This window comes from Numida meleagris, chromosome 5 (assembly GCF_002078875.1).
Source record: "Numida meleagris isolate 19003 breed g44 Domestic line chromosome 5, NumMel1.0, whole genome shotgun sequence".
Lineage (NCBI taxonomy): Eukaryota > Metazoa > Chordata > Aves > Galliformes > Numididae > Numida > Numida meleagris.
The window spans coordinates 46,485,667-46,511,459 of NC_034413.1; the positions used below are offsets into that span (position 1 = coordinate 46,485,667).

The 25,793-nt window shown below is 44.3% G+C and overlaps 1 protein-coding gene and 2 long non-coding RNA genes across 6 annotated transcripts in view; all 3 read left to right on the plus strand.

Moving 5' to 3' along the window:
* INO80D (INO80 complex subunit D) overlaps positions 1-15,746 on the plus strand; it is a 44,371-nt gene extending 28,625 nt beyond the window's left edge. For all 4 annotated transcript variants that reach the window (XM_021400732.1, XM_021400733.1, XM_021400734.1 and 1 more), the window contains 3 exons: positions 1,321-1,538; positions 1,839-1,996; positions 2,944-15,746. In XM_021400732.1, coding sequence (XP_021256407.1) covers positions 1,321-1,538; positions 1,839-1,996; positions 2,944-4,112 — 1,545 coding nt within the window. In that variant the 3' untranslated portion in view covers positions 4,113-15,746. The remainder of the gene's footprint in view (positions 1-1,320; positions 1,539-1,838; positions 1,997-2,943) is intronic.
* The window catches only part of LOC110400385, a 15,473-nt gene continuing 5,943 nt past the window's right edge, over positions 16,264-25,793 (plus strand). Inside the window, exon 1 of the long non-coding RNA XR_002439786.1 lies at positions 16,264-16,353. This is a non-coding gene — a long non-coding RNA (uncharacterized LOC110400385). The remainder of the gene's footprint in view (positions 16,354-25,793) is intronic.
* On the plus strand, positions 16,366-20,617 carry LOC110400386. The gene is made up of 3 exons (XR_002439787.1): positions 16,366-17,512; positions 19,636-19,761; positions 19,858-20,617. It is a non-coding gene; the product is annotated as an uncharacterized LOC110400386 (long non-coding RNA).

Below are 25,793 nucleotides of genomic sequence, written 5' to 3' on the forward strand. Positions count from 1 at the left end.
GAGAGTTTACAAACTTAAGAGCTCGTTGCCTTTTATTTTCTTAAGAGGGTAAAGCATTCCCTGTTAGTGTAAAGTATGCTGTAGAGATCTTTTAGATACTTTTGATGATATAATAAATTGCACATGAGAATATCCTCCTCTCCTGAATCAAGAAATAAAAAAGTCTTTGTTAGAGATCCTGTGACCATTTTATTTGGACTCATTCCTGGCCCTTAGATCTGAATGTATTACGAGTTATGGTATGGACAGAGCACTGCTTCTCAAACAGCCTCGCTACACAGCATCCCAGGCATTTTCTAGAGGAAGTGTAAATAGCAATTACAAACATAAAAATAATGATGATTTTGCTATTTAATTTACCTTTCAGTGACTAAAGTAGTTGTCTCTAATCCCCTTCAGGGATCTTTGCATCCCAGAGGAAAAGCAGTGGCCTACAACACATTGAGAGAAGGCACAAATAAAGATGATGTCCTCTGCTCTCCCTTTATGCCTTCAGTCTTCCAGAACAAAACTTCTCAGATCATGCGCACATCCACTACTGTCTTGCCCTTTCTTCAAGGCAATAGGCATAAAACTGCCATTTTTGTTTTGTTCTGTTGTTGGACTCTGTTGCTTCTCTTGTTTTTTGTCCCCCACTCTCTAGTAATTGTGGAATACTGAGTTTTCTAGGTTAAAAAATGATGGTTTCTGCTACACAAACAGGTTTGTATGGGATGTTTTCCCCTCTCCCAGCTAGTTTTTATTGTGTCTTTCATTACTTACTTCTGCAGTACGTAAAATCATTTGCCATTTCCAGCATAATGGTAACTGAGAATTAAAAACTGTTTGCTTTTTTTTTTAAATGGCTGCTGGGTTACTCTTAAAAAGTTGTGAGGCCGTAGTTGGTCAACCACGCTCTTCACAGATCCCTAGTCCTAGAGTGCTGTCCCTCTTTTACAGAAGTGGGCACTCGAGCATGCTGTCTGCAGCTGCTAGACTCTGTCCCCATTATTACCGCCTTACCACAGTATTCTATCTTTAATACTCACAGGAATGCTACTGAAGGTTACAGTTTTGCACAGGTTTAGTTAGGATTTGTTGTGATGGTTTTGTTATATATCACTGTACAGTCTCTTCTATTTACCATACCTCAAACTTTGGTGTATGTGATTTTTTTGCCATGAGCAGTGAGTGAGGAAACAACTTAATTTTTGTGTCTTGCCTGGGTTTAAGTTAGCAATCTCTCTTGCATTACATATGAATGTAATGAGGGGAAAGAAAGGCAAAGAAAGTAATATTTGTTCTTAATTTGCTTCTGCTGCTATTGTTTTATTCCCAAAGGACAACTTCTTGAGGGGGGACAGCTCCCGTAAAGTTCAGCACCAGCAGCAGAGGAAACCCAGGAAAAAAACGAAGCCACCTGCACTAACCAAAAAACACAAGAAGAAGAGAAGGCGAGGCCCACGCCGGCCCCAGAAACCTATTCCTCCTGCAGTGCCCCAAGGGAACCTCACCATGCCTGCCAGTGTCTCACTGCCAGTAGAGATGCCCCATATACGGTTAGTGGCGGCCTTGCCCCACCCTACTCACTGCTATCTTGAATGTTGTAAATGAGTAGTATAGAAAGGTGTTATGTTGCTCTGCTGATCAGAATTGGGAGCGGTGAGATGCTTCAGGGCTAGAAATTACATCTCATTGTGACTGTTGGAAAAAAAAAAAAGCAACAACTTAGAGTCAGTAATTTTAGATGTGAGCAAATACTGAATTTGATGGATAAAATATGGGGAAATGTCCATTCATAGTTGTTGCTTGGAGGAATCAAAGCTGAACACCAGAGACTAATGGTTCTTTCTGTCCAGGAGCCCCTCCACCCCAGAGCTGAGTGCTGATGAGCTGCCTGATGATATCGCCAATGAAATCACAGACATTCCACATGACTTGGAATTGAATCAGGAGGACTTTTCTGATGTCCTGCCGCGGCTGCCTGATGACTTGCAAGATTTTGATTTCTTTGAAGGTACTGTTTTATTTTTTTCTCCTTTAGTGTGAACACAGTCAGTGGATTGAGGAAACAAGTATTTCTGAAACAGGCATTTTGAGGGGCTGGTTCCTTTCCCAGAGAGGCAGTACCTTCTAGACAAGGCAGAATGTGTCTGCCCTATTGTTTGTTTGTGAGCTCTGAAGTAAAGCAGCCTTTAAGAAGGCTGGTGTGTGTAGTTCAGTGCTTGCTCTTATAATTACTGCTCTGTAAATCCTAATTGGTTTAGCTTTTTAATAATTCATTTTGCATTTTTATTGCCTGTCAGTGTTGCAGTTTAATCAAGCATATTCTTAGTAATGGCATCTTTCTGCCATTGAGTGGGGCTGAAATCACATTTAATATTGGTCTTTGATAAAAGGAGAAGAGAGTGAAAATAAGATCTTTTAATACGTTTTTGAAACTAGCTTTTGATCAGCCTGAATTTCTGGATTCTAAGGCTCTGTAACTATCACAGGTAACAAAGAAATTGGAACAACTTGGAATTGGAGTATGTGATTTCTTGCTCATTTTCTGACCGGATATGATATCAGTGTATGTTTTTAAGTAGAAATTAGCCTAAATTGTACTGATTGTATACATTTTTAGGCTGTAATGCAGTAAGCAGAAAGGAATTTGTAGACAATTTGTGTTAATCGAGCACTGATGAAAATCTTGCTTAAGCATTTTTGCTTTAAATCCAGTGAGACGGGGGGGCACCTTGTACTACAAGTGGAAGAGGAAGAAGGGAGAAGGAATTCCACAGAAGAGGAAGGTTTTGATTTCTAGTTTTTCTTACACTGCTTATGTAGTCAAAACTGGTGAAGGATCTCTATAGCACAAGCCATTCTGGAAACTTATACACTGCAGTTCTGTACCACTGCATCCTTAGAATGCTGGGGCCACCTGAGATGAGTGCTTAACTTCTGGTGTCCCTGTTTCTGCAGGTAAAAATGGAGATCTCCTTCCGACAACAGAAGAGGCTGAAGAACTGGAACGGGCCCTACAGGCTGTAACTTCTCTTGAGTGCCTGAGTACCATTGGAGTACTTACACAGACAGATGGTGTGCCAGTTCAGGAGCTGTCAGATAGAGGGATAGGGGTGTTCTCTACAGGTGCTGGAGCTCCAGGAATGCAGTCCTTGAGTCGAGAGGTTAACACGGATCTGGGGGAGCTGTTGAATGGGCGTATAGTACATGATAATTTCTCCGGTCTGGAGCTGGATGAGAACTTGCTCCGCTCTGCTACTTTGTCCAACCCACCTACGCCCCTGGCAGGGCAGATCCAGGGGCAATTCTCAGCCCCAGCCAACGTCGGCCTTACTTCTGCCACTCTGATAAGCCAGAGTGGCCTTGGGGAGAGAGCCTTCCCAGGACAGTTTCATGGACTTCACGATGGCAGCCATGCCTCCCAGAGGCCCCACCCTGCCCAGCTGCTGAGCAAGGCAGATGACCTGATCACCTCACGACAGCAATACAGCAGTGACCATTCACACTCCTCACCCCATGGAAGCCATTATGATAGTGAGCATGTGCCGTCTCCCTACAGTGACCATATCACATCCCCTCACACCACATCCTTTTCTGGTGATAACCTGGCAGCTACCTTCTCAGCAGAGATGCCCATGATGGCACAGCACTTGCTCCCAACTCAGCTGGATGTGCCACTTAGCGGGGTGGTCAACCCCAGAACTCACTGGGGAAACCTTCCTGTCAATCTTGGGGACCCCTCTCCGTTTAGCAACCTTCTTGGTGCAGATGGACATCTCCTGTCCACCTCCCTGTCCACACCACCTACCACCTCGCACTCAGAGACCACACAGCCTGCCTTCGCCACTGTGACCCCCAACAGCTCCAGTGTGCTTCCGGGGTTACCGCAGACCAGTTTTAGTGGCATGGGTCCTGCCTCTGCTGAGCTCATGGCCTCCACCTCCCCTAAACAACAGCTCCCTCAGTTCAGCGCAGCCTTCGGGCACCAGCTGAGCTCCCACAGTGGCATCCCCAAGGACCTGCAGCCCAGCCACAGCTCCATAGCTCCTCCCACGGGCTTCGCAGTGACCGGTGCCACCGCTACCAGTACCAATAACGCATCTGCGCCCTTCACCACCTCCAACTGAGCTTGTCTGCCTGGCTCTGTACAGGTAGATGGGGGACCTGTGTTTTCTATCTTTCCTTTCTTCCTTTATTTTTTTTTTCTGTCCTCTCTTCCCTTTTTTTTTTTTTTTTTTTCCCCATGAGGGGGTTAAAAAGAAAACCCCTGCTTCAGTACTGACCAGGGTTAGCCCTCTGTGAACCTTGCTGTAGCGTTCACATGTGCTTGTTATGCACCGGTGCTCATTTAGTGCAGGCAGGTTCACTGTTCCCCAGTAATTCCTTAAGGATACAGCACAGTTACAGGATGTAATTGATCTTAGCAGTAAGACCTAGCAGTGGGAAGATACCTCAGATTACTGATGCATGTTACTGTTCCCTAGGGTTTGGATCAGTGCTTGCCATCCCATTAGCATCTGGTAGAAAGTTTTCCAGTGGGCAGAAGTCTTTTTTTTTTTTCCAAAGGTAGCAACTGGCATTGAAAACTTGGCTGCACACAATGACTTGAGAATAGTGCACTGAAGTCCTAAAACAAGACCATGGTTCAAGGAAGAGTTTGACAGCTTGTTAAAATAGTGTCTTGACCTCCTCTGTGTGTGTGTGTGTGTTTGGGGTGCAGGGAGCAGCAGCTCTTTTTCTGCTTTTGGTGAAGAAGTGGAAAAAGTGGGAGTTGTCCCCTTTCAGATCTGGTCACTGTTCTTACTGCATGCGGACTTTTAGTTTGATGATGATTTTTAATTCATTGAGCAGCAAGGGGAACAATTGACTGGTTGCCTGTAAATTTTAAGGCTGATGCAAAGTTAGCGCAGGGAAAAAAAAACAACAAAAAAACAAAACCAGAAATGTTGAAATAGAGTAATGGTGTAGTGGAGATTCCTGTGCAGAAATTCCCTTCCTTGCTGAATTACTGTGGCCTTGTAACATTGATGATTTGCCTTTTCAAGTGTGGCTTTGTCCCAGACTCCTTGCCTGACAGGCTGACAGGTATTTTCCAGCTGAATCTGGAAGAATTCAGTTGGTATTCTGCCCATCCACACAAGTCTAGTTCAGACCCTTTGGTAAGTTCCAATCAAATTGTTTCTGCCTATTGAGACTTTGTTGGTTAGCTTTTTTTCCCCCCGAGCCATATTATTTCTGAGTTTCTTACGGGACTTGATGCTCTTAATGTGAAGCTGAGTGTGTGTGAGGAACTAGCAGGTACCTATCAGCAGTCATGGCTAACAAAAAGAGAAATTGCTAAAAGCAAGGTAGGTAGATAAAGAATTCCTTTTTTTTTTTTTTTTTTGGCAGGACAGTTTTGCTTTTACTGCCCACCTGCAGTGTTCAGACTCTTAGCTAGTAATTTTAGTTCTTAAAGAATGGAGTCCACTGGCTTTTAGATTTTTTTTTAATTTTTTATTATTTTTTTTTAATCCAAGGGATAACAGCAGCAGAAATCCAGAGGTGTTTACATGTATCTCTTTACTGGAAGGGAAAAAAGGAATTTGCTTGTGACTTTATAGGGCTCAGATTTGCTATTATACTTTGACTGTAAAATTAACTCCTATTTCATTAGTATAGCAAGTCTCTTCTTGATTCGTTTCTGAGATGCAAATGCGAGAGAATAGAAAAACCTACATTTCAGTCTCTGACTGTAGAACAGGGATTTCCTTCCACCTTAGAGTAAAACATCCTACCTACATATATTCTAGTCTAATCCGGGAAACTGAGAACCAAGCACATGTCATAGGGAGGCCTAATAAATTATTTGAGCAAGGGATCTTTGAACTAAGTTTAGTTTCTATAGGAATTCATTTTGTTAGCAGTGAGGCCCACATCAAACTCTGACCCAAACCTCTCCTTTCATCTTGCTAAAGAACAGAATTTAAATGGGAGAGGACTTGTCGTCTTACTATCATAGCAATCATACTGTCCCCTTTTCTTGAAAGGTTTGTCCTCCTTAAACTTAAAGGAGTATGGATGATGTGTATGTCCTTTATGAAATTACAAGTGTATGTGGGTGGAGGAAACAAAAATGATTTTCATGCTTTTGTTGTTTTAAAGTCCTTATTTCATACTTGGTAAAATAGATCTTAATAATATAAGCCGAATATTTTTTAAGTGGTGATTTAAATATGTTTGTAACATTTAAATGTTTTTAAATCATGTAAAAAGTTGAATTGAAGCCTATGAAATCCTGCTTGTGATTGTCCTGCTGATTGAGGAATGCCCAGTGGTATTGTGAAATGAGGCAAATCTGACAAGGCATTTATTTATTTTTGTATTACGTTCCCCACGCTTTGTTGAGGAGACAACTGTTTGATTTGCAAATGATTTTCCTTGTGTCCGTATACTTTCTTCAATGTGTTTTGGATGACTGGCTGAAAAGGAGTGAAGAACTAGTATACCAAATGGTTAATTCTTTAATCTGCTTGTGTATTTGCGTCATTTTAGAGGATGTTAATTTCTATAAATTGTTTTCAGGACTTTGGTCTTGTAATGATTCTTGTGCCCATCAAACTCTCTAATGAAGCTGCAGCAATTTCAGAGTTTAATTGCTCTACATTACATTTCCCTTTCTTAGCAAATGCAGGGTGGGAACAAGGGAGAGGAGTGGAGGGCCAAGTTTTGCTTGCTCAAATTGGTATGAAATTCAGAAGAATTCTTTGGTTGAAGGTCACTGTGAGTTTGTACTGGTGTTACTCAGAACAGAATCCAGCTCCTGATCTGAGCATTAATTTAGTCAGGGAATTTCAAAAGCTATCAGAGTTGTGCAGGTTCATAATTCTCATTTGAAATCATTGGCCATTATGGACCTGCATTCCTATAAGGCAGCCTAGGAAATCAACTCTTCCTCCACTTAGACTTCAGTTTTGTATATCCCTTGATGACCTTTTCCTGAAAAGTGACTGGGTAACATTTTTCAGTGAGCAAACTAAGTTTGCAATAAAGCTGTACTATTAAAAATAAATTTGTTTGTATACATTGGAAGTAGGAATCTCTCTGTCATGTCTGATAGGGTTCTGAAATGGGCCACCATTCTTGCCTTCTCCTGATTCACCTCCCATTTTTTCCACTGCCACCAATACAGCCTGACAAGAACTTAGGAGAATTAATCTTAGGTTTACAAGAGGGATCGTACCAGTGGGCTTCTACACCTACAGAGCCCATCGAGTTCAGCGGATCAGTGTCTTACTGCTGGATACAAGAGATCCCATTGAGAAGCTTGTGCAGCCAGACATTAGGCACCTCTTCTTCTGGGAAGTTCTGCAGTTGTGGATAAGGCAGTCCTTGTGGTTGATATTTGTGTGATTCCTGAATAGCGTCCATGCTCTCTTGCTGAGGTTTTTGAATATCATCTCCTTGTACAGCAATTAGCACTCTAATTGCCCTTTCACCAAAGAGTCGGTGTAGCAATTTCAGTCCATTGATTTGAGTTGGTCAATATCTGTCATGCCCTTTACATGTGAATGGCTGGAATAAAGCTAGTTTAACTTAAAAGTTAATTTGCTTACATAAGATTTGAGTTGTAGAGAATTGAGAAAAGAATTAGACCTGAAATAAAATACCATTAGGACCGTTTTTTGTTAATAGCAGCACCTCAATTATTCTTTTACAAAAGTGTAAGAATTGACAGAATGACACAGAACAGTGTACAGAGGCTGATAGGAGCAGCTTGATGCTGGCCTAGTGTGTAAAGTATTCTGCTAAGACACGCTTTCACTTAGGAGGATTTTATGCCAGCTTCAAGGGGAGCCGTATGCACATAGATACCTCAAGGTTGATTTGTTCTTAGGCCTTGTCATTAAGTATGATAGAAGAAGGTGCATCTCTGATGCAAGAAGATAGGAAAGATGCCATGTTTTGTCCCCTCCAGCCTTCCACTTCCTCCAGGTTCTTGCTTAGTTCTCTTCTCATTGGTAGGAGGCTTCTTTGTGTCTTTGGACATAAAGTTTCACTAATGTGAAACAATTACATCAGTAATGCTGAGAGGTAGCATAGGTGCAGGTCTGCCTCATGCACTGCAGACTGCAACAGCTAGGTTTCCCACTTCATTCAGCAGGTTAATGAATGAGGATTCACAGTTCTTGTCTGAAAACATTAGAATGCCTTGAGAAGCTTACAAGCCATTAGGCAAAAATCAGGGATGGTATTGGAAGTACAAATGTAAGGGAAGAAGTGTTTAGAGAGGGCCTGGGAATGAATCTGCAGGCTAGTAGCCACATTCAGTTTGAGGCATCATTTTGCTGTAACCACATCTAAATACAGTCTAGGGTTGATCTGGCTTGCCGGTGAAAAAGGGTCTCGAGTAGTACACTGTAGAGGTGTCTTCAATGAGAAGCTGGCCCTAGTGATTAAGTACACATGCTGCTGGTCCACATCTACAGCTACAGCTCCTCCATGGTGCTGTAGCAGCATGGCTGTTGCATTTCCCTGTAGGCATCAGCAGGGCCAGCTTCCTGCTCCTGAATCTTTCAAGATTGGTGGAGGGCAGGGACCACAGCAAGGGCAGTTTTCAGCAGGCAAGCAGAAGGCAACTTACCTGCAGTGATTCTTCTGTAGTGAGGCATTGTGTGAGTGTCTGGGCAGCTTTCCTGATGGGATGTTTCTTATTACCTTTGTATTTTTACCATGACATGTCAAGAAGTCTCCTGTGCAGGCCAGTTGCAGTGTCCTGTGGTGGTGGAAGTACTGACTGAAGAAGTAGGTTTGGGCTGACCTGCTGGCCAGGTCTTCAGGTTTTTCTGATCTTTTGATCTCATGATCTTTCTGATTTGAGTGACATTTAGTGCTGGGGTGTTGTGGTCTGTTTCTTTTACCCCCTCTCCCCTCCCTTTATTTCCTTCCCTCTGCATTATCTGTCATTCTTTCTTTTAGTCTCCCATTCTCAGACAGTTCTTCAGTGTAAGTAATGCCAACCGTAAGTCTTCTGTGGCTTGGTCCTGAGCGAATGTGGCTGTGAAACGCAAAGGAGGAGGGATGCTTGCAGTTCATAGCATACATCTGGAGTGCTAGAACAACAGTGTACTAGACGTAAAATATTTCTCAGCTCGGTGAGTAAGGTTTCACAGCACACTGATAGGTGATGGGCTGGATGCTGAGGAGCGCACACATCAGCAGTGAATGTGTAGGCTTTTAGCGAGCATCTGCCTTCTCACAGATTTTTCTTGTTTTGAGACGTGCATCAGTATAAAATCACAAAAGTTTTAGATTATTCTCTTTAAAAGCTGCATGAAGAAGCCCAGCTAAAAGTAAGGATGGTTGGGGGAAAAGTTGACATTTGAGTTTACTAAGCTTAAATCCAAACTTCAGGTGATGCCTAGTCTGTGAGAGACCTTAGCTCTTTCAGCTAAATTGTTGGGAATGAAAAGTCTGTGGGAGTAGGAGGAATTGCAGAACATTATGTCTTGGAACAATTTTCTCACCCGTGTCTTCAGCCATTTAAACACAAACCAAAAAAAGTGACTTGGTTTTGGGAGCTTTTCTTTTGCTGTTGTGCTACTTGTCTCATGGTTGTTGGGTTCTTTGTTTTCACCTGCCATATTCTGCTTCCACACACTTGTTCTCTGGCTCCTGTGGAATAGGATGATAGTGGAGCATGAAAGAAGTCGGTTGGCTTGGCTGTAGATGGACATCGGTAGAGAAGGCTTTCTTTTTCCACCTCCTTGTAAGTGTTGGCACCTTTTCAGTCTTCCCTGGCTCACAGAATTTAGTTTGGAAGTGAACAGGTTGAAATCCAGGCTTTTGACCTTAGAACTGTACCTAGTTGATGTGAAAAAGTGCATTCCTCGTGCTCCTTCCCCTCCCTAGCCCCCAAGCACACACACACTGAGATACACAGAGTACGTGCGCGCGCTGAACTTGGTCCAGCGGCGCTAATGTTTTACCCGCTTGCTGCCTTCACCAGCCAGCGCCCACTGACGTGAGCTCTGGGTGGGTGATGTCCCCAGATATCCTCTGGAAAACTTTAACTTTGGTGCAGATTGCTCTAATGTAGCTGACTGACATGGCATTTGCTTCTGCTTTGGAGTGGACTGATTTACCCTGTAATGACTCTAACCTGCGTTCCAAACAGCGTAGTTGGTCCCAGTGAAAACAGATTCATTCTGAAGTGATGAACAGTTGGGTTCTCATACAAAATACCTACATCTTACCAGAAGGGGTTGAACCAGTTTCTCTGAACGGTGATTACCTTCACTGTACAGTTTTGGGTATGTCTCAGGGATTCCTTGTGGAAATAAGGGCAGTTAACAAAAAAAAAAAAAAAAAAAAGTAAATAGTTTTAAAAGTAAATAATAATTTAACGTAGAGCGTCATCTAAGTGAGAGTGCAAGAAAGAGAAATCCGTGTTCAGTTTTCTAGTCCGCTGTCTGGCTTAGGGACTCTTTCTCTTCTCGGAGCTCTCAAGATCAACATACAGAATTTTCTTCATCACGCTCAGCTTTAAACTTTTTATTTAAAGATACCCTTCCCCAATGAGCTTTCAGAATACTTATTGTAGATTTTAAGAGAAATGGTATATTAATTTATGCTATTAACATCACCTCATAAATTATAAGTTTTATACTAAAGCTGTATTGAGTGTAATGAATTATGTTGCATATGTGTTTTTAATAGCTATAAAATTATATACAAGCTTTTTTGGGAAGACAAACTAGTGAAGCACCTTTTTACACTGGATTTTGCCGTGTCAAGGTGTACAGCTATTCTTTGCTACCTTGCAGATATCTATATCTATATCTATATATAGATATATATATAATTAAAATAAAATGGTATCCTGTATCAACAAAGCATAGAACTCTTTTTAACCCTTATATTACTGTTCCTATAACTCTTTTTAAATTTTATTTTGAGTGTTACATTCTGCAATAATTTATCTGTGGTTTGTACCTTTGATTAGAAATTTAGTTACAGGGTAAATAGATCAAATTAAAAAATCCAACTACTGTAGCTGGAAGTTGTGAACCAAGTTTGTAAGACCTTTTTTTTTTTTTTTTTTTTTAATGTATTTATTTCCAGTTAGCTCTGTGAGTTGGAATTCAAAAAGTCAGAACATAGAAATCTCAGTGTCTTATTCAGGAATTTTCCCCCTCCTTTCCTCACGAAAGAATTCCCACTGTGACTTATAAATAGAATTAGACTGCTTGTGTGCATGTATGTATGATATATACACACAAAAAAATATGCATTGGGGGGGATGTATGTGCGATACGAATGTGTATATTGTATGTAGGTCATAGTTTTGTAAAGAGAAAAGTAGTCGAGAGGTGATGGAATGTATTGTAGAAATGTGATTATTTAGTAGGGGGTTCCTATGTCCTCAATGTTGTATAAATAACTCAAACTCTCTACTATATAATCTTCTGTTATAAGGCTAATTCTGATATCATGTCAATTTTACTGTTTTTTAAATGACTTGCATTGAGCCCTGGTTAAAATGTCATGAAAATACCAAGCTCCCAGAGACAGCCTTTACATAAAATACACGGAGGAGGAGGAGGGATGGGAGAACTGAGTGATTTTTCAGGAGAATTTGAAATGGGAAGTTCTGTATTTGGTGGGATGACAAGACAGAGGGATTATGTATTTTTGCAAATTAATACCTGAACCTCTTATGGTCTGACTTGGAAAATGTGGCTAATCAGTTGTACTTGGTTTTCAAATCAGGTTGTAAGAGGCCCTGGTTAAGAACCTGTCTCTGTTCTGTAGGAGGCTCTTGTCTTCAAAGCAGATTCTTTTCTTTCCTGAGGGTCTTTGTGTGTATTGATTTTGCTCCAGAATTGCTGTTTTGGGATTGCAGAACAAAATACTTTCAGCCCAGGGAGTTTCACTTGTGCTGTGAGTTTTGGAATTTGATTTTGGCCATTTAGCTTTTTTCATAATTGTAGAAGCAAGATTTCTTCTAGAGTTCTCACTTGAAAGGGTGAGGAATCAGAAACATTCTTACATTTTTGCTTATACTTCATACTGTGCATCAGTTACAATATTTAGGCTGGAGAAAAGCGAAACCTAAATGTTATTTGTTCATACAGTTTCACTTTTAGTGATGCTAATCCTAGTGGCTTTAAAAATCTGTTTAGATGAACAGAGCTTCCAATATTGCACAGGCATTTTAATTTTAACTTTTTGAAAATTTTTTAAAGCAATTGCAAATCAGACCCTGAGGGTTTTGTACATTCCCTTCCCTCCCAGTGTGTCCATGCCCCAGTGCATTTCCTTTCTCGTGCATCTGCATGTACGAGTGAACAGGGCAGGGAGGTGGATGTTGTCAGAGGCCTTTCCTTCTCATTGTTTGGTGGTAATGGGAGTTAGCAGCATAAATCTGTATGCCTTCTGGGGAAAAATAGACCTGCTTTTGTGTATACCTGTACAGAGAGAGATATCTGTATATGAGATGTTGGTAGCACTTTGCTGAATGTGCTCTTGTCCTCATGATGTACAATAAATAGGTATGAATGCAGTCAGTCTCTATATATATATGCGTACAGATGTATAGATGGAATATACGTAGTATCACACACGTGCATTAGTTGTAACATGAATGAGTGTGTGAGCTGAAGAGAAAGACTAGCCATAATCTATGTGTAACAAGTAAGCACGTGGTGCCAAACAAGGTGGTCTTAACTCATCTGAGGGGTTTGGTTGGTGTCAGTGATTGCTCTGATCTTGATCAACACTGATTTTTGTTACCTCAGCCCTCAAAGCAGAATTTCCTTGGTACATTTTTGCTTCTGTGTATATTAATACTCGCTGAGGCCTCTTGCAATGCCGACCTCTTTTGCTTTGCAGCTCCATTACCTCCATTCCAGCTCCTCCCTGTCCCAGTATCTCCAAAGCTTGTCTTGCTAGCAGTAAGCAGCTCTAATGGCCCAGTCCAGCTCTTCCTATGCATTAGGGAAAATCTCTGGGTGGCTGCAGTGGCAGCTGAATTGGGCCCTGAGCGCTCGCTTGACCTTAGGCAGATTTTTCCAGATACTCAATTGTACTTGACCATGACTGTGACTGATTTGCAGATGAACACGAACTTCTCTTAGAAACTGATGCAAAGTTACCTAGCATATTAAAAGGTTAACCCAGCACCATGATTCAGAGGTAAATACTCAAAATGAGAAAAGCAAACCCACTGAAAAGATCTTAATTTTCAGCCCCGGGGAGAAAAAGGGAGCTCAGTGTGCCTTTCCCGTAAGGAGAGCAGTGAGCAGAAGGCAGCCTTGTGCTCGGTTCTGAGCGGTGGTGTTGTCAAACATATCAAGAGAAACACAGCTCGTTAGTTCTACCAATAAACATTTTAAAGTGAGCTGTAGAGTTGACCATTAGCATGCAAGTACTTTGCATCTCATTGTGCATTGAATTATTTTGCTTATGCAAGTAAATTGTGTTTTTAAGTATTTTGTTTTGTTTTCTGGCTAAATGGAGTTCCCTATCCTTTTAGCAGAAAGCAGCTGTCAGAAACCTGCTCAGTCACACGTCAGCACTGCTGACATTCATGGCTCGCTTACCTGTGGTTTCAGTGGAGAGCACTGCTCTGTTCTGCCACTGGGCCTTACTGCAATCCGCGTTTTTAGTCTGGGTATGGCACTATTTTTCTTGGCCAAAATTCAGCCATGGAATTTTGTCTTCCTTGCATTTCTATTAGAAAAAGGTAACTGACGTGCTGTTCCATCTGAGCTTTCATGCAATCATACATGACTATTTCTATAATACATATGTTCAGGCGTGTGTATGGGTATGGCTGTGTACTGTGTGTGTATAACACGTACTTATATGCACACATAGATGAGCCTATTTCAGTTTATGTATGTGGAGAACGTATTGTTGGTCCTCTCCTGGTATATACTCATGCATTCGTATATTAAATATGTATATAGAGTGTAGATGTCCTGCATATACATGTGTATATGTTACGAACCTTGGATGGCATTTTTTTAAAACATTTTGCAAATTGCTGTCCCCTATGAGAAATTTTCTCTGAAGCTGCATTATACAGAAGGAATGGAGAAATGTGTTATGAAAGTTTTATTTTAAAAAGGAGACTCTTAATTATCTAAAGCCATTTGTAATTGTCTTTTGAATTTTTACTGGAGGAGTTGTTATTAAAAAAAGAAAAAAAAAAAGAAAAAGAAAAAAAAAACACACCACCAACAAAACAACAAGCAGACCTTACTCCCACCATCACTTAAGATGGAAAGAAAAAAATGGAAGTGCAAATTTCTAGGTATTTATTTCCTACTGAGGCATATTGTAATCACGTTCTGCCCATTCCCCTTTTCTAAATAGCATTAATGATTCATGGTTTCTTTTACACAGCTTTCCCCATTATTTTACTTTCTTCAGTCGTTGTTCACTTCCTACATTTGGTAGTGCTGATGGCACTGAGGAGATCTCGTGCTCTTCTGTCCTTTCCAGGAATAATTCCGGCGCATCGCTATCATGTTACACGTTAACATACTCATGGAGGATGGATGTTTTTTATGAAGATGTCTGTAACAAGTCTTTAACTTATTTAATGTGAGAAGCCTTCGTTGTAGTTTGTTGTTTCTTTCCAAAGAATTTTGCTTTTTTCATCATTGTTCATTAGTTCCCTTCTTATTTGATGCCTGAGGTTTTAGGGTTTGGGTTGTATTATTGTGGGTTTTTTTTTTTTTTTTTGCTTTGTTTTGTCTTTAAATTCCCCCAAAATCTTTATCTTCAAGTGGAGCAAAATAGGTGTCAGTCCCACCCAATATTCTCTTTGCAATTAACAGTAAATATCTGTGTCTTGGGTTTAAAAGGTGGCAGATGGACAATCTGAAGTGCTTTAGAGGGAATGGTCACTCTTTTCAAGGCTGTCTCAGAGCAGTTTGTGTTTGGTGTCATTTTAAAGGCAGCTTGATTGCACTGATATCAGAAACAGCCTTCTAACAAAGACCCTCCTACAGCTGTTTGGCCACTCAAGTTTAAAGCTTAAAGTTGCAGTGGGAAAGCAAAGGTGAGGCAGTGTATTTGAACCAGTGAATTGTAGCTTGCAAACGTAACTGATTTTGAAGTAACTGCATGGTAGCAAGGATTAGCAGTCTCTTACACCCTTTCCTTGTTCCCTTTCATCCCCAACATGTATTCAGCATACCATACATTGGGAAAGGCAACAGCTTGCTACAGCAAAGCTGAATCCAATAATGACTGCTTAAAGGGAACATACAAACTTGCACTGCCGCATCCTGTACCGCGCTGATGGGCACAAAAAGCCCAGCCCCATCTGCTTCTGCGGATGTGCCGCTTTGGGGAGAGCGGAATGTGGGGATGCCCGAGGAGAGCAGTGGCTTGTGCAGTGCCAGCAGCTCCTGGCACGGTTCTGACAGCATTCCAGGGTGGGTAGGAAAGCTCCTGTTTGTACTTCCCTTTAAATAGGATCAGTTGGCTCACGTGCTCCTCATACTTCTCAATGAATGTACTGTATTACCATTTAAAAAAAAAAATCAATGAAATGATGATAGATTGGTCTCCTTTTGTTATCTGGTCCTTGTTTAATTTGTTTAAGGGTTTTTGTATACAAAAGTTTACATTTTTATGTATATTTTTCTTGTGTAAAAACTGATGTAATATGTGTATAAAACACTGTATGTATTATCTGTATATAGTGTGACAAAATGATTTTCTTTCTTTCTTTTGGATGTATTAATAAATCTTGCTGTGAAGTAGCTGTGTTTTCTATGATGAAACCCTCTTCTCCGAGCCATTTCCTAACTCCAAGCTGTATGAGTATTGCTCAGGCTGAAATCTAATCCATAAAGTGTTTTGTTCTTTTCTTACCCCCCCCCCCCCCCCAATGTATCCTAAGCACAACCATCCTTCATTTGGGTAGCTGTAGAGTCTGATCATGCTCTGGTTTATTCTATATTGCTTTTTAATAACATTAGCTAATTAGTTTTGCAAACAAACTGAGGTCTTCAATCTCACTCCTGACTCTAATTATAGTGCATTCTAGCTCTGGATTACTGGCCCAGGGAGCAGATCCTCTTCATCTTGTTTTCTGTTGTGAACTGCAGAGCTGTGCTTGAAATACATTTTAAGGGGTTGCATGAGGACCCTTAGGTCACAGCCTGAGCCAGTGATTGCACACCTGGTGAAGGGGAAGAGCCAGCCCTGGGAGCACAGGTGCAAGCAATTCACCTGTGTGATTGGAAGGGGGTGGACCCTGGGTCTCCCTCTCCCTAACCTCATTTAAGGGATGGCAGCTGAACATGAAGAGCCTCTACTTGCAGATTGCCTCCTTTAGGAGTTTCTAGGGAGCCTGGATCCTCAGGGGTAAGCTATTCCTTCTTTGTTACTGGACTGTAGCTGATACCTTTCTTGGGTGACTGGAACAAAGGCAAATATATCTGCTGCCACTTACTGTTACAGGGGTATGCAATGGAATTCTGTCTTTTGTATTGTTATGTTTTCTGAGACTTTAAAATATGCACATCTACTTTATCACTGAAACTGTTAAGTTGTGGATTGGCATTGAGGATGCCACTGGGTTTGTCTCAGCCTTGGGCAGGATGGCGGCCAAGCTTGGCTACACGTGGTACCACGTTTCTGGCAGGGCTCTGTGCTAGGAAAAGCCCTGACTCCTGCTGTGGAGCTGAGGCTGGCATAAGCTGGACTTCTTTGGCTGTACTGACCTTATAGCACAAGGTCTGCTCTTCAGGTGTGGCTTTTTTTCAGCAGTATGAAGAATGTACTGTTTTGTTCAGAACTGCACCTTGGGCACTCTACAGTAAATAGATGGTTGCTCCATCTTCCTTTTGGTATTTGTTTTGTGAAGTGCTCTCTTTTCTGACTTGAAGTTATGTGGTACTGCTGATGTCTGCTTTGCTGGTCTCCTTTCCTGATGCATTTGGATTTGTGTTTTGTAAGGGAGAAGCAGTTGTGCTTAGTGAGACGATGCTCCAGGTTCTGCTTTTCATGGACAGTCTCCCTTAATGCTGCCCTGATCATCAGAGTAACTATCAACAGAGACTGATGAGAAGGGGATTCAGTAATTTGACTTTTCTTTTTAATGAACAGCAGCACAGCCATTCGAGACAGCGTAATTAGAGCTGTATTTTGCAGTGCCTGATTGTAATTCAGGCTGAGGGATAAGTGGTGACAGTGAATGATACTGTCTTCTATGCTAACACACACTGTGAAGATCTCAGCAAAGCTGAACCTGGTTTGTGCTGTAGTATCTTACCTTTGGGTGGACAGGAGTAGCCCTTGAAAAGACAGCAAAATGGCAAGAGATGGAAGAACTTAGCCTTAGAGGGAAAAGTGGTAAAAATGTGCTTGGAGCGGAACAGCTGAAGCTGCTCTATGATGTAAGACTTGAGGCAACAATGAGGAGTAAGAAGATGGAAGTCAAGAAAACATGGGCTCTTCACTAGGCACAGCTCCCCAGTAGAAACTGAGCTGCCTGCCCTTGGGCATTCAGCTGATGAGCTTGGTGAGATGCTCTTCTGCTGAATAAGTCAGGACCCAACTGAATCATCTGATGTTTTCTTTTAGCATTTCCGTGGGAAAAAAAAAAATCCAACAAAGAAATGCTCTTAGAAAATGATGGCATGACTCTCAGCCTGTGACTTTACAAAACCGACTAGTCACCGCTCTAGTGCTGCGTTTCAAAACACAGGTTTTATTTGAAGTGGTGGTTCAGGAAGAATGTGATGCATTGTCCTTTGTGTTGTGCCAGTCCTCTTGAGCTCCAGCAGTAGCCTTACAATAGCTGGCAGTTATTTTCTCAGGAAAGCTCATTAAGTTTGAACTTGAAAAGCAGGTGGCAAGTTCTATTACAAGAGCAAGTGTTGCTCTCATACTCAGTGAAGCAACTGGAAGGAAAAACTTTAACTAAATTTGGGACAGCTGTCTGAGAGAGGGTTGCCTTCACACCTGTAGGAAATAATGGTGCCAGCCTTCTATGGCTTCTCCTGGAGCCTCCAGCCCAAGTGTGGGGCAGTTGTCCCATCAGAGCTGAAGATGTGTGATGCTTGGTGGAAAGGCTAGGTGGTCGTTTTGTTCACTGCCATGAGCTTCAGCCTAGGAATGGCTGCCTTGTTTTATTGCTGGTGCTAATTTATGGTTTGAGGAAGGTGCTGGTGGACAGTCTTGGTACCACAGAATCTAGTGTAACTGAAGTTTCTCTCTCATTTCAGCTGTGATGGCTGGCAGCTGTGGTGTGGTGGGCTGCCCTATCACCTGAACTCAGCCTGGCTCTACTGTCTGCTCAGCTTATGCACCAGCTGCAGCTTTTTGCTTGCTTAAGGAGCAGCTTAAAGCCTTTGCTCTCGCACGGTGGAAGGAATCCCATAACCAGCTATGCAGCTGTCCCAGGGGTCTCCTGTAAATCCGACCTTCAGGGTCCTCTTTACTGCGATGCCTACGCACTGACATCTGTTGTGCTGCTGAGATAAATGTGAAAGCTGTCATGCTGATCAATACTCTCATCGCTCTCTTGTGATCCTCAAGCCTGCTTTTCCTGGGAGGGTGTAATGCACTTAGCCACTGTTTCCCCTTTCCCTGCTGCAGCTGCGTTAGGTGTGAAGCTGTAATGGAGAGAGCATGTACAACAGCACCAAGCAGGGAGTTGTTGAAGGCACTGTGATCATTGCCAGTAGCCCTACAAAGCATCTCTACCCTTGATACAATCAACATTTCTCCAGCTTTCCTTCATGCTCTGAAGCATGTTGGAGCGTTTCTTCTCAAGCTGTGCCTTTTGTGCCCTGAGGCTTCAGGTGCACCTGGTAGCAGAGCTTATTAGGAATTGTGGTGGGTGCAGACTCCAGCTGAAGGAGCAACAGCAACCCAGCCTCATCTGCTGGTGCCTGGACATCAACAGCAACAAGTCTATGTCAGACTGGGGCCAGTACTGTGCCAAAAGTTGGTTTTTATTTTATTTTTTTGAGCTGTGGGCCTTCAAAACAAGGCCTTTGTGAGATTGTGTTTTTCATTTGCTAATGAAAAGTATTCTTTGCCACCACCACAAGAGGGTGAACCCAAGTGGGATAGAGAGAAAGGTTTGTTATTTGCTTCTTTACATGTCTAGAAGGAAACAAACAGGTTAAATGCAAGGCACGTGAGGCATCTGGGTGCACCTGTACACGTTCCTGCTGCCTGTTGGTACAGATGTTTGAACTCACTTCTTGAATCCAGTGGCACGCATATTAGCAGCAGCAGAGGATGGCTCCTCAAGTGAATAGTCTTGTAATTTTTGCTCTTAGCAATTTGCATGCATTTGCCATGGCTGCTTTAGTGAAGAGCTTTCCAGTCCAACCAAATTTTCAAAGTCAGTAAAGCCACTTGACTTTTGTCTGAAAATGCTTGGCTCTTTCTTTCTGCCCCAACCAGTTTAATGCCTTGTTAAATCCTGTAGAAATTATTTTTCTGTTAACCAGCATTTGCTCTATGGAGCTAGCCCGTTACCTTTCTTATTAACCTCATTCTTCTGTTCTCTCTTGTGTCCTGCTGTTTAATATAGCTTTTGAATGTTTTTCCCCCCATTCTTATTGCTCAGTGTTTTTTGCCCATTCCGTATAATGTTGTTTTTTTTTTCTCCTCTCTATCTTCCCTCAGATTGCAACTCAAATTGCTGCTGAGGAGATCCTGGTGAGCAAAATCAAATTCCTGGAGCTGGGAGCTGCTCCTTGCCAGGCCTTATCCTCCCTACATGGCTCTGCTGTGTCTACCAGTGCTGCCCAGGTATGGGGCCATGCCTGGCACAGCTTCTCCCAGTGCCACTAGTTATGAAATTAGAATCAGTCACAGCCTCACGCATCACGCATGCTGTTTAAGTAGGTCCTTTCAAGGATGATGGAGATGAGGATCTTGACGAATCATCTTTCCTGCACTTCTAGAAAAATTAAGCCAAACTGCTATTGTATTTTGCATGCCTTGCGAAGCTGGCTGCCTGTAGCAAATTTCCTGTCATGACATGCCAGAAAAGATGATGCCTTTATCAGGTACTGTTTCCCATTAAAACCCTTTAAAAGCTAGCAGTGCTGCGAGCACCAATTTCTGCCTTGTTGCGCTCATGCAGGCCCTGTGCTGCACAAGTGCTATGTTCACAGTGACTGTGCTCAGCATCCTTATCCTCCTCCTGGCTTGGGCACTCTGCAGGCTTTGCACTGAGCAAGCTCCTGCTCCAGGGCCTTGCTAGTGGTGCTCCCTGCTCTGTCTTGGCCTTGCACCTGATGCTCTGTCTGCAGTCCCGGCAGCTGGGGCAGGCTGTTTTCCAGCCATCTGCTGCCTTATCAGCCCATGTTGCCAGGTCCCTGGGAGGAGAACTGGTGCATTTTTAAGCATCGTGTCACCTTTTTGTCACACTCCGGCCCTGTGGTTAAAATGTGGCCTGCTGTGTGTAGGTCTTAAATACACTGGAGTGATAAAATCCTTTTTTTCTTTGGTTCAAATGCCATGAAAATAAAACTGCTTGCTCATATCACTCATAATTCAGCCTTGTTTTCCCTCTGCCTCTTGTTTTTCTATCAATATGCAGCCTGCTTTGCTGCAGGAGGTGCCATTTGATGGAAGGGCTGTGCTGATCAGAGCGAAAGGCACCAACCTCCTGCACTTGGACTATTAAGTTTTATGGCTTTCCTAGTGCCATAAAACCAATGCATCCTTCTTTTATTTTTCATTTTGGACAAAATTCTGTTTATTTTTCTTGCGGGGTTTTACACCAAGATAAGCGTTCTTAAAGGGTTTCATTTATTGTGGGGAAAATGTCTTGGCAAAGGGATGTATTACTGTGTGAGGCCTGTGCTGTAGCATCAGTTTATGGCTGTAAATTTTATGTGAAAGATGCCAGGATGCTAACAATGGAGAACTAAGTTTTCTACTTCTTTTTTTTCAGGCAGGTAATTTGCTAATTATTAATCTAGGCGCTGTTTCTTGCCATTGGTGCACTGGATCCTGTGGCAAAATTACCAACTTCCTATTGCTGTGATCTGTGCATGAGAGGCATGCTGCCCTGGGGCCTGTAACCGCACGGGTACTGCAGGGCTCTGAGGGAAAACCCGGGGTGCTGGAGCTGGGCGTTTCTCCCACACCCAGAGACTGCATCCTGCAGTTATTGTGCAGAGGCTGCTGTGTGCAGAACTGCTGTTCCCCAAGCAGAAGGAGATAAGGGGAAGCGCGGAGAAGAGGGAATATCTTTATTACTTTTTTTTTGAAGGGAGATTCTCTTTCACTTTTCATTTCCTCTTGCGTTTCCTTTCTGTATTTATGCTTTAGCATTGGGTTCGATGCTGACTTGATAGCATTCCAGTGAGGGCTTGCATATTTCATCAGGATTGTCTCTTTGGTTTCCGGGGCTGGAAGTTGCACACAATGTGAAGCAGTCACGGCTGTGTGCACATCTGGATGCCTCTCATCCTCTGCAAACAGGCGCTTTGCTTCATTCCCATTCACCTTCATTACTTAATTTCCTAAAGAGGCCACAGCTCTATAATGCCTGAGTGACGTGTGTCAAAATGTCTCACTAGGCTCTCCCACTGTGTGATAATTCAGTGTATCCTGTTTCCAGCACTGAGGAAATACAATTCCTTCACTCTAGCTCGTTACGCTTTAGGAAATTGCTTTTCTTCAATTATCCTGACAGCCCAGGTTTTGACAGCTCCGCACTCGCTGAGTGAGACTGCTGCCGGCCTTGCAGTGCTTCTTTTTCCTTGAGGCTTTCCCTATCTGTCATCCACTTTGTCCTGCCCAGAGAGGACCTCGCACCTAGGGCATCCCTTCCCTCTGTGGATGGAGGCTGAGTGTCAGGACAGGATTTACAACGCAGATTCTGAATGTTTGCAGAAAGCTCTTTTGCTGTCCCCTCTATGGGAAGGCACAGTGCTGCTTCTCAGGCTGGTGGAGATCCCCAGGGGTGGACTTGTGCTGCCTGCTCCTGCATGGATGTAACTTTTATGGCTGTTTCACAAAAAAAAAGGATCTTAAAGAGAACACTAACGAAGACAAACTGCAAGGGAACCCTCATCAGCACTTTCTAAGCCAAGAGCTGCCTAACTTGTCTGAGGACAGCCCACAACAACCTTGCAGAGTGCTGTCACAAGAGTTTTCATTTACCACCTGAACACCCAAGGTGTGCATGCCTCTCTCCTCTCTCCTCTGCTTTTTTAAAGATGGGATCCCATCTCAGCCCCATGAGGACCCAAGAGCAGACATGGTGCTTGCAGTCATGGCTGCCCAGCACCTGGGCTGTGCTTGGATACAGTTTGAGGAGGCTCAGGTCCAGAGGAGGTGGCCCTGTGCCGGCACTGCTGGGTGTCTCATGGCCAGTTGGGCTCCTGCATCTACTCCTTCGTACTGCAGGCACCATCCTGTCTCTGGGGTGTCCTGGTTACCGTGAGGAGCTCCCATGGCATATGAGTAGCTTGTTGTCAGGCATCATGAACTTCTCAAAGTTTCTTCTTGTCTTGTTTTCAGCTTTGGTTATGTTTTGGCAATTCCCCATGATGGTCTGATGGGAATGAGTCTTTGCTAAATAAGTGCGCTGCTTTCTAGTAGATGTCCTGTGATGAAGAAACTCCTATGTGGTGTTGGCCACCCAGGCTGTCCTTCAGAGGAGCAGACAGACCCCCAGCAGCACTTCTGGTGTCAGTGGCTGTCAGGCAGGCAGCTCCCATGGTGGTTGGGTACACAGCACCATGCCTGCCCAGCTCTGCCTTGCTGCTGTGGCTCTGCGTGCCCACTGGGCTGCCTTGCTTTGGTTCTGGGCTGTATGGCTGTTCTACTGCTGCTTTTCAGCCAGCCTCCAAACCCGCAGGTGTGCTCTCCTGTTGACAACCCTTTTGCCTGCAGTTAAAAGCAGACACCAGATTGTGGAGAAAATTATTGGCACCTGCAAATTGCGTGCACTTAAATACCATGCGACTTCATTTGCAAGTACAATCAGGTATTTGGGGACTGCAGGCCTGCGCCTCGTGCATGTGCATGTCTTCAACATGCTGGCAGCTGCAACCTGCCCAGCAGACCTGCTGCTAGGGCATCAGGCTGCTGACACCCAGTGCTGTGCGCCCTGCCCAAAGGGAGCCCTTGTTCTTGCTCTGCCCTCCGGTGGCTTTGGGAATGGCTCTCTGCATTTCCCTTGTGGCTGAGGGCCTGGGAACGTGGGCAGAGGGTCCCACACACCTCTAGGGGGTGGGAACTGCCTCCCAGAGGAGTGGGAGCTGTGTGGTGGCTGGGAAGGCACTTAACCAAGTCACAAGGGCCATTTTTCTGCCTTTCTGAGTGCCAGCACTTGTATGACCAGGAACGTGTGTGTGAGCTTGGGGTAGGCTCAAGGGGTAGACAGTTGCTTCCTCACCTTCTTGCTCTTTCCATTACACTATCATGCCCTAACCAGACAAAACCCATTTCCAGTACATGAGGAAATGCATTTCTCCATGTCCTGTTGCTGCCTCAAGGCCTCTGGGCTGGGTGTGTTTGTGTCAGGTTCCTGGTGTGTCCATGGAAGGTCAGTAATGAAAGACTTTGAAGTGTTGATGTTTTCAGGTGCAGAAAACATCTAAGAAAATTTGGCATCCTCTGAATCAGGCTCCTGCCCTGGAGTTTTGGTGGCAATTTGGGAATGAGGCAACCAATGCTCATCACAGGAAGGTCAGTGCTCATTGACACCCACCTCTGGGACCAGGCAGGGCTCCAGCCAGGCCTCTTAGAAGCAAGGTGGGGCTCATGGATAGTGGCTTAGCTGGTGTGAGGCTGAGCCTCAAGGCAGGAGAGCCATGTGTGTGGAAGGATCTGTAACACAACCACTCTAAAGCAAGGCCAGGGCTGGCCTTACTGTGGTGGGCAGGCAGCCTGGGCACATGTGGGAGCACACTGGCAAAGCTCTTGCAGACCCTTATTGATGCTTGCTGCTGCCTTTGGGGCACAGATGCACGAGGAGGTGTATGTCAGGTCACAATTCAGCTATGGCCTCCTCAAAGCTGCAGATCTGTGTGCTTGGCCACCGGCCCCTCCTGTGTCCATCGCTGCTGCAGGTGGCACCTGCTCTGAAATGTGACAGTGCTGAGGAGTTACAGGGAAGTCTTGGCTGTGGACGGGGCTGCTGTTAGTGCTCTTTTGGTTGCCTATCGTACTGTTCCTTTTGAGAAGATGCTGGCTTCATCTCAGCTCAACTGGAAAAATGCCGTTGACTGGAAATGTCATCAGCTGCCTGTGGGCCAGGCTGGCCCTGAGCTGATAAGAAGCAGCGCAGAATAGAAATGTCAACACAGAACTGGAGGAGCACAGGGGCTGGTTGTGCATCCTCTCCTCCTGCTGCCAGCTGTCCAGAAGCTGGACCTCCCCAAGAGCCCAGAGAGAACCACTGCTCTCTCTTGGGAGGGGGAAAAAGTTGATGGATCTCATGGCTGCTGAGGCTCTTATGCCAGCTGGTTGCTCAGAGAGGTGGTGGATGCCCCGTCCCTACAGACATTCAAGATCAGGCTGGACTAGGCCTAATCTAGTGTAGGTGTCCCTGTTCATTGCCGGGTTGTTGGACTAGATGTCCTTTGGGAATCCCTTCCAACTCAAATGATTCTACATGCTTGAGCCAAGAAGGTAAGTGAACCCAATAGTCATTGCTTTCTTTGACTTTTAATGTCATTCTCCTGATTGGAGCCTTGTTTTCTTGAAGTTCTGAGTGGCGGAAGGAGGAGACCCAACCCTGAGCTAGGATCAGGTGGTGCAGAGAGGAGGCTCAGCCCTCTTTGGGGCCACCTGAAACATGGCCTTGGGGCTCCAGCAGGGCACTGGTTTGAGCAGCAGGTCCTCCCTCCTCTTTGGGTAAATGCGAAGTGTGCACTCAGGATGCCATAGGAGCAGCAAATATTGTGGCCCTTGAGCAAGTAGTGATAGCAGAAGTAACTAACCTTCATTCTGCATGAGGAATGGGGTGCAAAGCTCAAACCTCACAATTTCCAGGGCAGAACAGATTGGCCCTTGAGTCCACACCCTGCTACCTCATTTACCAGCATCCCTAGCCCCTGGTACCTGGGTCCCCCCAGCATCCTTGTCCTCTGACATCCTCGTCCCCCAAGATTCCTGTGTCCTGGTATCCCATTCCATGGCACCATATTGCTCCAGCGTCCCCATCTTCTGACACCCTGCTTCCCCAACATTCCCATTCCCTGGCACCCATGCTCTTTGGTACTCTGGGTCCCCTAATAAGATAAAACGTAAAGAAGCTACGGGAACGCGACTCGCGAAGCCAGCAGAGTACAACTTACGGCGGTGGCAGGAAGGCTAAGGCGAGAGCCGGTTGGACCCGCCGGCAGCGGTGTCCCGTTGCCGCCGGAGGGAGCGCCGGGGCTGGGGGAGCTGCGGCCGGGCGCGGGGCTTCGAGGGGCAGCGAGCGAGGCTTCCCGCCAGGGGGCGCTCGGGGCTCGCGATGGCGCGCGGGGGGCGGCCGGGGCTCCCGGCGCGGGGTGCGGTGCCGGGCGGAGCGGGAAGGAGAAGCTTAGCGCCGCGTTTCTGAATGGGTAATTTAATCAGCGACATTAAGTCCTCCCGATTATTTCTAGCCGTGGGTACCGCCTATTTATTAATTTTCTTCGTATAAATCCATCAAGCTGTTGTCACACAGCAAGTAAACAAAAGCACCCCAGAGTTTTGATGGGGCTGCATAAAAGCAAGCAGAGAGGTTAATTACCGCTGTTAATTACTTGCTTCGCAGTCTCGGTTGCACGCAGCGCTGGGTAAGGGCGGCGGCGCAGGGCCGGGCTGCTCGGAGCCGGCGGGGGGGG